A 12,927-nucleotide genomic window follows, 5' to 3' on the forward strand; every position below is an offset into this window, starting at 1 on the left:
TAAAAAACTTTTTGGACTATTTTTATATTTTTTGGAAAACAAATTAAAGAGAAGGGAAAACCCCCCCCACAATCATTCCCATCTCAATTTCCCTCTTATACTTTTGTTTGGATTTTTTGCTAGTTTTTCTAATTTTTTTGCATGTTTGTTTGATTCGTCCTTTAATTTTTGGTTTTATAGGCTCAATCAAGTAATTAGGTCTCCCCAATCTCAAAAAAATAAAAACCTTTCAAAAAATCTTAAGTGCATAAGTGAAGGGTGAGATTAGGAAATGAAAAAACCTACGAAAGTGGAAAGTTGAAAGAGTTTTTTTGTTCATATAAAAGGGACAATCGAGTGCACAATGATACATTTGTGTTTCTCTTTTTTTTTTTAATTCGCTTTAGCATTTTCTTAGTATCCTTGCACTATATAAGTGTTTCTTAGTGTCCTTCCACTACATAACTAGTGAATATATATTTTTGAAGCCACTAGGAATACTTTATATATATATTAGGAATACAAAATTAATTGTTCTATTAGCTTTCTTTTTTAATTTATTAAAAAGTAAATCTAAAAAAAGAAGAGAGAAGGAGAATTAAAAAGGGGATTAAAAATACAAAACAAAACACAAATTAAAAAAATAAAAAATAAAAATAAAGAATCTCACATACATTCTCTCTCTCTCTCTCTCTCATACACACACACACACACACACACACACAGATGCAACTTCCTTCTTCTCATCAGTCTCTTGAATGTCAGCCCTTTTTCTCTTCAGTTTCAGTGATGAATTTGTAGAGAAAGTCATGCTTGGTTCTTGCTTAGGGGTTTCTTTTGAAGTTTTTTGCAATGTGTGTGAGAGCGCTATGTGTGGAAGCGATGCACTGTGCGTGCGGAGTGCAAGGAGGAGAAGAGTAGAGACACATTGTGTGGGTGGAGCAAACTCCACGAATGTGGTGCGGAGTTCCTTATTCATTGTGTATATGAAGAATAAGGAATGTGTATGTACATACAGTGGGTGGTCAGACACAGGACGTCCGGCCTCGAGCAAAGGTGCAATGCCTTTATCCCAACAATCTCTCACTTAAAGGTGATGCACCAATAAGTGAGTGCTATTAGCTAAACTACTAGTATGTACCAAAAAATAGGTGAGACGCTCTCTCAACCTATGCCCATTGGCTTGCTTAGTCGATCTACATGTAGTCGTATCGGCTCTAGTGTTAGGCAAGCACTCGTATCCATGCTAGAGCCTGCATGTAAATCCTATAGACAACTCTGTATGGTCTGCAAAACTCCACTATGAATCATGCTAGTGTCACTTATCATATGATTAGCAATCCCTGCGCCAAATGCTTCCACAACAGCTTCTAGGTCGGGCCTCAACACTAGTAGGTCGTACATGAGATGCCCAAACGGTGATGAAATTTGTGCAAACCTGGCTATACTCACCTCCCATGTGCTATCTTTATGTACTCCATCATCAAGACTACCCATCGCATATGGATGTGTCAACACTGACATTGGGATGGCTATGTCCCTCTCATCCATGGGCGGAATTGTGTGGCCTGGCACCAACTCATCAGCCTCTAGAATGAGCATATAAAAAAGCTCCATGTCTGTCATCTCTGTCTGCATAGACCCAAACAACATATGTTGTGACTCACTAGAGCACTACCACTCTACCTTTGCCTCTACACACTCTACTGGCACGTCTTGCACAGCTAAATGCTCTGTCTCATGAGCATGGTGGATCTCACCCATGAAGGAGACATGTCTAATCTCCTTCTCAAAGCGTGCCAGTAACAAAACCAGGACTATGCCGTCTCAAATCTCAGATACATGCATAGGATGTATCAAGCTATTGCGGCTCCTTTAGCAATCACTAATGATCTGCATTGCATCTGGAAAGAGTGCTCTCTAAGAAATGTTTGACACCCACAATCTGCTAACTGTCTCACTGAGATCAAACTCTATCTCAGTTGAGGAACATAGCGCACATGTCATAGCATATATGTTTGACACCCACAATCTGCTAACTGTCTCACTGAGATCAAACTCTATCTCAGCTGAGGAACATAGCGCACATGTCATAGCATATATGATGCACCACTAGGCAATGACAAGCAATGTCCTACACTTGCAATGTCAAACGTGGAACCATCAACCAAGTGTAGACAACCAAAGCTCCCACTACAGAAGGTATTAAACCACTCACGATGTGGTGTGACCTTGACAGGATTTTTTCGGTTTGAAGTTTGTCGGCTCATGTATATACGCTGTGCTCGCTTTTTCCATTTTTGAGTGTGCTATGGTTGCTTTCACAGTGTTGGGTAAGGCCAATTTTTGATGTGTGCTCCTGGCTATGGTCTACAGCTCGCCGTTTGATCAAGTTTGCAAAGAACGGATGCACTTGAAGCTTGGAAAGGGTCTCTATAGAATGCTTCTATGGGAGATGTCTACCTCGATGTTGATATCCATTTTTTATGCCCGATCTTCTTGCAAAGATAATTGAGGTTCGAGCATCATTCAGGTTGTGATGAATGAGGCTACATCAGCACGCTTCATAGGCATTGGGTATTGCTTGGGGTAGAGCCAGTAAAGGGAACGTGATGACTTGTCAAGTTCAAAGTTAAGATGATGAGATCCAGGCTCGATGCAATTACAACGAGGAGCTCAGGCATCGGACCAAATAATACCAATGCTTGGGTGGGATTCAGACCTTGGCTAAATAATAAAGGGAAAAAGCGAATTGAGTTTTTAAACAAGTGATAAAATCACAAGACCTGCCAGACATGATAAAAATTTCTTTTTGACATGCAATTTTTAAAGCTCCCTTTCATATGCTTTGTGTAATGCAATCAACTTATATAATTTGCCATATATAACGTTAACTTAAAGATATAAATACAAAAAAGTGACAGACAATTTTGAGATTGTTTTGATAGGCAAAATAGCCCTTGATAAAAGAAAATAGACGTCAATTTTAGGCCTTGATCTGAGGCTAGATCCCACTTTAAAATCACTACATCTCTAAGTTTTAAAAAAAAAACATAAGCACATAAAATTGAATTAAAAAAGCACCCTTAAGTTCTATACCCTAAGCTTTAAATCCCTATGCTCTACACCCTACTTTAAAAATTCTACATTTTTAAACTCTAGAGCCTTTTTTACAAATTTAAAACTGTAGATCCCTAAGTTGTAAATCTCACTTTAAAAGCTTTAAAGTTCTAAGTTTTAAAACTCTAGCGTCTCGGGGTGAGCCTCCCCCTACTTGTGGAACCATGTAACATTTTCACTTTCTTTAATTCAAAATTTTACCTTCTAATAAAAAAAAAAGCTTTAGGTACTCATTGGATCATTGGAGACCTTACTTTAAAAGTTCTACATCTTTAAGTTCCAAACTTAGCTTTAAAATCTCTAAACAAAAAAAAAAAAAAATCTTTAAAGGTTAAAGCCCTAAATGATAAATTCCTTCCATAAAGTTTTAACTAACAAAAATGACAATTTTAGTCTATTGCCTCAAGTTTAAAGGGGTGAATCAAATTCTCAAAATGAAAATGTGGGTAAAAGAACTTCTCATATTTCAAAATGAAAAGGTGACTCTTGGGATTTGTGGAGCCTCTAAGGTTTTATCATTTAACATGTAAAGCTGTCAACTTTTCATGCTTCTAAAGGCATTGGACAACCCAAAATCTTTTCCTTGATTATGAGAGTTCATTTCATATTTCAAAACTCAAGACATGTCCATCATTAGATTTACACAATTCATTTCAATGAGTGTCCACTATCTTATTTCAACCAATCAACATTTTTTGACCTATCAAAAAGTGCTTAAAAATATAACTCAAACTTTTTCCTATTTTAATCAGCAAAAAGAGAAGGCAATGCTATAGCCTTGCCCTTTGGGCAGGCCAAAAAGTCGGTCGCAATAATGGGAGGCATGGCTTGCACGTGAAAGGAGGCGGCGCCAGAGAAGAAAAAAGGGCAACAGGTGGGGGACGATACAGGGTGTGGAACGGAGAGCAAAAGAAGGGAGCCACACCCAGTTGCAGAGAGAGGGGCGATTGTGGAGCACGAGCCGAGCTCAGAGGGGATGGCCGACCGTCAAGGAGGAGGAGGCGGGCTCAGGTGAGCAGAGAGAAACAGGGGCGTGCACTACAGGGGCGCATGAAAGGGGATAGAGAGGGAGTGTCAATGCCCAGCTACCTACTATAGAGCCACCTTAGAGCGTGAAAGAATCGCCAAGGTGTAATTACTGGCAACAAGGAGGGATAGAACGCTATCGAGAATGTCCAAGGGTGGCGGGGATCCTCTAGAAGCTACACGGGAGTGAAGGAGGTTTTTTAAAAGCACTAAAAGAAAGGGATGCAAGGCCTGTTTTGCTGGGGATCAATTGGTGGCCACTCAGGAATAGAAGGGAGTGTCGAAAACAGTCGAGAGGGGAGGGATGCAAAACCTGCATGAAGAGGTGAGGCTGATTTGAATACTATAGCGCTGCAAAAAGGGGGGGTTCGCCAAAGCTCTCAGAGCGATGAAAGGGGAGCTTTCACTCGCAAGAGGGTAGCACTGGAGAGCAGAGGGAGAAGAGTTAGCGTGGGGGAGTTCTGATCAGAGAGGCAGAGGGAGACAGCGCCATTCAAAGGGGCACACCGTTGACAAAGGTTGGTTCTGAGGCAGCATTGGTAGATAAGTGAGCCATCATACCCGAGCAAAAGGATACAATTCCGACCAGATGCTGAATAGGCATGTAAAGCTGCCGTGTACAGATGAAGACATGAACTTGTGAGATGAGGCCTTTGTGTGAATAATCCCAAGGATAGCATGTTAGTAAAGTGGTTGTCTTTGTCTTTTATGAAGAGAGAATGTGTTCTACTGCTTACATAAGCGTCTATATGAGTTTGGTGATTAATTGAGATCACCCTAATCTTCCTGTGTAATTGGTTGCTATAAGAGAGAGAAAGTTTGAGGAGGACGAGAAGCTTTATGAGCATGTAGAAGGAGATGAAACTCTACCTTGGCAATTGAGGTGAGGCAAGGTGTGTGTCTGGGTTTGTTTGCCTGATTCCCATCACCTTCTGGTGATCCTGCTGGGGAACGGGTTGTTTTTTGGTTTCTTGAAGCTCCCAGATAAGCCTTTAAGGGCGATGTGAAGGAGAAGACAGGTGCAAAGTGGATACAGATGGCATGTTCCAAGATCGCTAGGTGTTTTAGTGGAGCACCAGGACTTGGGTTGACATCTGGATACTATCTTTAAAGTGGTAGCTACATGTATTTGAGCAGATAAATCTGTGGTTCTGAATTGGCAGGGAGGCCAAGCTATAGAGGTGTTTTGCTGTGGCTTTCTCCTGTCATCGTTTTGGTGCCCGCCACTGAGGATCATGTCGTTGAGTACCTTCAGTAACAAGAGCAAGTGTTTTGGTTCTCAGCATCTGACACAGGCATCGCAGATTTCTGCAAACATGGCAGCAATGAATGTATGCTTCTGTGAAAGGAGGGATGAGGATGTACAGGCATGGGTTGTTGAAGCAGATATGTTGCTCTTAGAGCTTGATATCTTTGATAATGTAGAGAGGGCTGATGTCATGTATGAGAGGTTGTACGAGGATGCTTGGCATTTTTCTGAATGTCTTCCTGAGCAGGTGCAATATAGTTAGAAACTCATGAAGTATGCTTTGTTGAAATATTATGCATGTTCAAAGGTGCCAACAAGAGGTCATGTATATTTTTGTGGCACTGCAAGTGAATACATCCAATCTTGGATAACACAAATTGAGCATGAGATGATGCGACTTGCAATTGACAGCGATGTAGCAAAAGCTGTATATGCTTCAAAAAGCTTCTCTCATGATGCTTTTATGTTCTTGCATGTGCTTCCGGACGAGTGGCGTTATAGGTGGTCAGCCTTGAAAGTCTCATTGCTAAGGCACTATTGGAGGTTGCCAAAGCCTCAAGATTCAATAGAGGACTCCCTTATCACCACTTTTGAATTACTACAAGGTGAGTTTTGGCATATGTTGTGGAGTTTGTTTGAGGGAGACACTTGGGAGTCGAATCTGTATAGCTTGCCCCTTATGGAAAGGTCGGTGGTTGACATGGTGGAAGATTCATCTATCACAGATCCTATGCATTATGACAATGAGGCTTTAGAAGATGGATATTGTAGTGATTTTGAGTATGATGCATCTAGCTTTTTGAGTGAAGATTATTTTTGTGATAGTGCCTCGCTCAATGATGCATCTGTTGATGAAGAGTCTTCCTGCAATGACTCGATGGTGTTTGACTTGGCTCCATCATGAGGGACATTAGATCACTGAAAGAAAGATGGTTGGTGGGATTTGAAAATGCCGAGAGAGAAAAGAAAACTTTGGAATCTCCTAGGGGGAGTGAAGATGTAAGCATAGGAAAGGGAGAGCAAGGCCTTGTCTCCCATGAGATGTGTGTGCAACCAGTAGTAGAGAAGAGTGAGGATGCTTCAGTTGAAGAGGCCGTTATGAGTTTTTGTGATGATGAGAGCATGTGTGAAGAAGTGGTGCAGCTGGAGGGTTTGTGTAATGATGTAAGTGATGATATTGGTTTTTTTGACAGCCTCTTATCAGAAGCAGGTGTTGATGTATCCTTCTCTTTTACATTTGGTATTGTATGCTGGAAGATGTTACTTATAGGATTTTTTCGCTTTGAAGTTTGCCGGCTCATGTATATACGATGTGATCGATTTTTCCATTTTTGAGTGTGCTATGGTTGCTTGCATAGTGCTGGGAAATGCCAATTTTTTATGTGTGCTCTTGGCTATGGTCTACAGCTCGCCGTTTGATCAAGTTTGCAAAGAACGGATGCACTTCAAGTTTGGCAAGGGTCTTTAGTCTCTATAGAATGCTTCTATGGGAGATGTCTACCTCGAGGTTGATATCCATTCTTTATGCCCGATCTTCTTGCAAAGATAATTGAGGGTCGAGCATCATCCAGGTTGTGATGAATGAGGCTACATCAGCAGGCTTCATAGGCATTGGGTATTGCTTGGGGTAGAGCCAGTAAAGTGAACGTGATGGCTTGTCAACTTCAGAGTTAAGATGGTGAGATCTACGCTCGATGCAATTACAACAAGGAGCTTAGGCATCGGACCAAATAATACCAATGCTTGGGTGGGATTCAGACCTTGGCTAAATAATTAAGGGAAAAAGTGAATTGAGTTTTTTTAAAATTCGGTCGCAATAATGGGAGGCATGGCCTGCACGTGAAAGGAGGTGGCACCAGAGAGGCAGCAGGTGGGGATGATACAGGGTGTGGAACGGAGACCAGGAGAAGGAAGCCACACCCAATTGCAGAGAGAGGGGCAATTGTGGAGTACGAGCCGAGCTCAGAGGGGATGGCCGACCGTCAAGGAGGAGGGGGCCCGCTCACGTGAGCAGAGAGGAACACCCCGTGTGCACTACAGGGGCAGATGAAAGGTGATAGAGAGGGAGTGTCAATGCCCAGCTACCTGCTGGAGAGCTACCTTAGAATGTCAAAGAATCGCCAAGGTGATGCACGCCAAGGTGTAATTACTGGCAACAAGGAGGGATAGAACGCTATCCAGAATGTCGAAGGGTGGGGGGGATCCTCTGGAAGCTACACGGGCACGAGTGCTACAGTGAAGGAGGTTTTTTTTAAGCACTTAAAGAAAGGGATGCAAGGCCTGTTTTGCTGGGGATCAATTAGTGGCCACTCAGGAATAGAAGGGAGTGTCGAAAACAGTCGAGAGAGGGGAGGGATGCAGAACCTGCAAGAAGAGGTGAGGCTGATCTGAATACTATAGTGCTGCAAAAAGGGGGGGTATGCCAAAGCTCTCAGAGCGCTGGAAGGGGAGCTTTCACTCGCAAGAGGGTAGCACTGGAGAGCAGAGGGAGAAGAGTTAGCTTGGGGGAGTTCTGGTCAGAGAGGCAGAGGGGAGATAGTGCCATTCAAAGGGGCTGCATACTGGAGAGATAGGATAAGGGCACACCATTGACAAAGGTTCGTTCTGAGGCAGCATTGGTAGATAAGAGAGCCATCATACCCGAGCAAAAGGATACAATTCCGACGAAATGCTCAATAGGCGTGTAAAGCTGCCGTGTACAGATGAAGACATGAACTTGTGAGATGAGGCCTTTGTGTGAATAATCCCAAGGATAGCATGTTAGTAAAGGGGTTGTCTTTGTCTTTTATGAAGAGAGAATGTGTTCTATTGAATACATAAGCGTCCATATGAGTTTTGTTCTTAATTGCAATCACTCTAACCTTCTTGTGTAACTGGTTTCTCTAAGAGAGAGACAGTTTGAGGAGGACGAGAAGCTTTATGAGCACGTAGGAGGAGATGAAAGTCTACCTTGGCAATTGAGGTGAGGCAAGGTGTGTGTGTCTGGGTTTGTTTGCCTGATTCCCATCACCTTTTGGCGATCCTGTTGGAAAACGGGTTGTTTTTTGGTTTCTTGAAGCTTCCAAATAAGCCTTTAAGGATGATGTGAAGGAGAAGACAGGTGCAAAGTGGATACAGATGGCATGTTCCAAGGTTGATAGGTGTTTTAGTGGAGCACCAAGGCTTGGGTTGACATCTGGATACTATCTTTAAAGTGGTAGCTGCAAGTGTTTGAGCGGATAAATTTGTGGTTCTGAATTGGCAAGGAGGCCAAGCTATAGAGGTGTTTTGTTTTGGCTTTCTCTTGTCAATGTGGAAACCTACATCCTCATCTAGTAACCAACAAGGAGTAGTATCACCTCTCAAAGACATGTAATCAGGAGGAACACTAAAGGCAAATGTGACATCACCATTACTAGCATATGAAGCCACTTCTCTAGCATGAATCAAAACCTCATGTGCATCACGCATAGATATCCACTACTGCCTTATACCTTTGAAACAACGGTGTCTAATGTGCCATCTGTGACCACAATGTCAACAACACATATATCGGAAATTACAAGACTGCCGTCTCTCACGAGTTATCACCGTAGACTCTAAAATCTCACACATGTATGCTAAGTGGATGCCAAGAAATCAAACTATCGTGAGAAATCCTTGGAGAAATCTGGCAGAGTCTCCCCTGTAAACTGAGTAAAGAACTTAAACAAAAGCTCAACCATAGACTATGCCAAATTTGCAACAAAGTGGGAGATAACATGTCCATTACACAATCATGGAAATCATGATCGAACGCATCAAAATCGATGCTCACATATACATAAAATCAGATCCACAATCTGTTATATTTGCAAGCATACAATCTGGGACAAACAACTCAACCGAGGGTAAAGCGCATAACCATATACACAAGTAGTGAGCAGACTAGCTCAAAATGCATCCTACAAAAGAAACGACATGCAAAAATCTTCAAAAACCTATGAAATCTGTGATTGACAAGCTTGTAGCCACACGAGCATATGCAACTCTCACTCTTGCGAGAGCATGTACAAGTTTGACAAAACCTATCAAAATGGGGGTTAACACTCGACCACTAAACGATCAGAGAGCAAAACTGTAGATATGCATAAAACATGGCGAGAATTTGGGAAAAATTTGGCAGAGTTTTCCCTGTAAAATGAGCAAAAACTCAAAACATCTTAGTCATAAACAATCAGCAACACAAACAATGCGTTAAATGCATCAATGAAGCCGTTCTGGTAATGGGCAAAATAGAGGCTCGGTCTCTCATCCACAGATGTCATACACCAAGTCAAAAGTGACTAAACGCTCTCCAACCACCATGGAGAGAAGCAAGAAAAAACCTATGGAATGTAATAAAAAAGCACATAAGCCTTTTTGACACCAATCCGTCTCAATCACAAATCCACATATGGCATACATGTACCATAATCATGGCAAGCGAGCTCACTCTTGCACGAGTAGCTCTATGGACAACTTCACCTAATATTAGAAACACATGCATACCTTTGAGCATGGTACATGCAAGCTATACCTAGTTCAAGCTGTATCCTCAAATGCATACATATCATAAATTGCACATAATCTTGCTAAAACCACTCTCTAGAACGCCCCACACAATCATACAATGCATACAAAACTGCATTCAGATGTGTAATAATCCAAAATTCACATCCCAAAGAATCACTTATATACGTAAAATCAAGGTTAATTACGTCTCAAATAGCACCACAATGTGCGATACATGGCCATAGATGCAAACCGCACAATGCTCTACAATGTAGGAATTAAACTACCAAGCTTCAATTTGTCGAGATTGTTGCAGGCTGCTACATAAAATTTAGTGCATAGAACTTCAAAATTCTAATATAACCAGCACCTTTGGGACGTGACAAAACCTTGGGATAGACTCCTGGATCCATATATCCAAGCCCTAGTGTGAGATATATACCAAAAACATCCGTTATTGGCCCAACAACGCATCACAAACTTGCTACAGTTGCACCTTCTCTAATTTTGATCAGAATTTTAGGAAATGAACATCACCATTGCATCCAAAATGTTTCAAAATCCCATCCTAGACTCTTGGACCATACCTATCCGACTTTGTATGACGGAGATATGCAAAAAACACTTGTTCGAGAGCTGAAAAGAGCAAAAGCAAGCTGTAGTACTTCCTGCTCCTGCTTCTTCGCTGTAAAATTCAGCAATGGCTTGCTACACAAGCTCTATATAAGTTGAATATATATGCCTCAACTCAAATCTCCAATTTGGGCTTCTCTTGCACTACAATTTTTGTGCACACAATGTCGGCGTTGGAAAAGGAGAAAAGAAGAAAAAGGGTACACATCCACAACACAAAATGTGTGCCTCTCTATAGCCCAGATTAAATAAAACACCCCAATCCACTAGGATTCACTTTCAAAATCCACACAATCTTTCTTGCACATGCTTGTTTTGAAAAACGAGAACACAAAATGTACACCTCTCTATAGCCCAAGTTAAACACAACACCATAATCCACTAGAATTCACTTTCAAAATCCACACAACTTTCCTTGCACATGTTTGTTTTGAAACAACAATGCATACACATGCTTCACGGGAAGCTCCAACACATATCACACACCCAACACCTCTATTCCACACCGTCGAGACACACAAACTTCTCTCTGTCTCTCTCTCTCTCTCTCTCTCTCTCTCTCTCTCTCTCTCTTTGCATACGTGAACCTTGGTTCCATTTATTGCACTTAACCACACAACAATTGACAACACAGGCAATGTATACGAGCAAAAGAAGGGAGGGGGAGTGGGGAATCAACACCAAGAAAGGGCAAAATGGTGTACTTCCCCTTGCAAAATCTTACAAAGCTCCCATGGCTCACACCAAACAGTTCTTTTCTTCACTTGCTCCAAAAGACTCTTGGCATAAAAACCCTTTACAAAACGTTGAAAAGCACTCTTATACGGAGGCTTCAGTTACAAAAGAAAAAACAAAAAAGGTGGGTTTCTTTGCCCGACCCAATAGAAGCCAGTCTAATTAGAGAACTAGGTCAAAGGAAATACAACATCAAGATGGAGCAGCTCTATAGCTTGATTCTTAGTGTTCTAAAAGAAGATGTGGACAACTTGGCAAGCACAGAAGCAGAGACTTCTCAGAAAAAGCTTGAGATGATAGAACCAACTAAAATACCACTCCTAATGGAATATTGTGCAAATTGTGGAAAAAAAAAGGTGGACATTTTCCAAAGGATTTTCCGAGAATTCCGGATAACAGCGACATACAAATTGCAAAGCAAATTACGAAGCAAACAGGAAATGCAAATCCCAATGTAAGTGCATCTAACTCAACTTTTCTTGTGCAATCAAATGTTCTTGTATTACCATAAGAAGCACCTGTAAAGTCATTGCAAGTTCAAAATCAGTATCAAGATGCATAGGCACGTGGAAAGCTTAAAATTGATCCTCTAAACACCAAATTCTTGCATGAATTTGGTCAAAGAATCTAGTTATCACTAAATTTCAAAAAGAGTGTAAGGTTTGCAAATGATTCTGCATCCACTGCCACTAGTGTGCAATCATTCACGAGGCTAAGGGAGACATCAAAGCGAATGATGTTAGCATTGTATGGCACCCATAATTCATATGCACACTATGTAGACCGAGAAGGGCAATTGTACAAAAAGAGTCGACCAGTGTTTGAACAGTCCACATACCAGCTTATAGAATTGTGCTTAGCCATAGATCAAGAAGGATGGTTCATTTCAGAGGAAATAATCTATTATAGCCCATCCTCTCTAAAGTTGAATGGCATAACCCCAGTAAACTCAAAGATCCATTTAGAGCCAAATTCTCCCCCATTGAAAATCAAGCTTCAATGTTGTGACCAAACATGCATATACTTTGAACAAAACAGTCGTAGATATAGAAGAGAGTCTAAAATTTATGATGCCTTGGGTCCTAAAATCACAAAATCTCATATCATATATATATACAAGCATATATATTTTGTCTAAAATAGTCATAGATATAGACAAGAGTCTAAAATCTATTGGGTCATAAAACCACAAAAGCTCATATCATAGGAGACCCACGGGATAAACAATATCACGGCGAAGATAATGCTAGCTACAGATTGACTTGGGGAAACATATGTTATGTTTCACAAAGGTACATAGGGAGCTATAGAGAACAATTGCAGAGGCCAAACATTGATAGTGCTACACACAGTATGCCTTCACAATCCGAAAAGGTGAGATCAAACTAGTTCCAAATAGTCTTGAGCCCAGCTCATAGAGAAAGCTTTAATGATCACCCTAGAAAGGGGGGAGCTGCCATCAATCTCAGCTCTTGTACTAGGAAGTGCTACATCAATTAGGAGCCCTAGAACTTCTAGCCAGCAGACCTGTTCAAAGCAAAAGCCCTTGAAAGATAATATGGTTGTTGGAAGTTTCAATTGACCCAGATTCCCTCAGAATCTACACACATGCATGTATGAAGATCATCAAGGACAAACATTCTAGTTCATCTCCACAAGCCAAGTAAAAAACG

General features: G+C 41.3%; 1 protein-coding gene and 1 pseudogene across 1 annotated transcript; both read right to left on the reverse strand.

Moving 5' to 3' along the window:
* Positions 1 to 4,194: 4,194 nt before the first annotated feature.
* On the reverse strand, positions 4,195 to 5,642 carry LOC147422486 (uncharacterized). Its single transcript, XM_086503194.1, has one exon. It carries the CDS (start codon positions 4,971 to 4,973, stop codon positions 4,506 to 4,508), a length of 468 nt encoding a protein of 155 aa, XP_086359320.1. The 5' UTR covers positions 4,974 to 5,642; the 3' UTR covers positions 4,195 to 4,505.
* A 1,069-nt stretch (positions 5,643 to 6,711) lies between these two features.
* LOC147422487 (uncharacterized) lies at positions 6,712 to 8,824 on the reverse strand (annotated as a pseudogene).
* Between the last annotated feature and the right edge of the window lie 4,103 nt (positions 8,825 to 12,927).

Source organism: Adiantum capillus-veneris, chromosome 27 (genome assembly GCF_014529385.1).
Source record: "Adiantum capillus-veneris isolate H3 chromosome 27, ASM1452938v2, whole genome shotgun sequence".
Classification (NCBI taxonomy): domain Eukaryota; kingdom Viridiplantae; phylum Streptophyta; class Polypodiopsida; order Polypodiales; family Pteridaceae; genus Adiantum; species Adiantum capillus-veneris.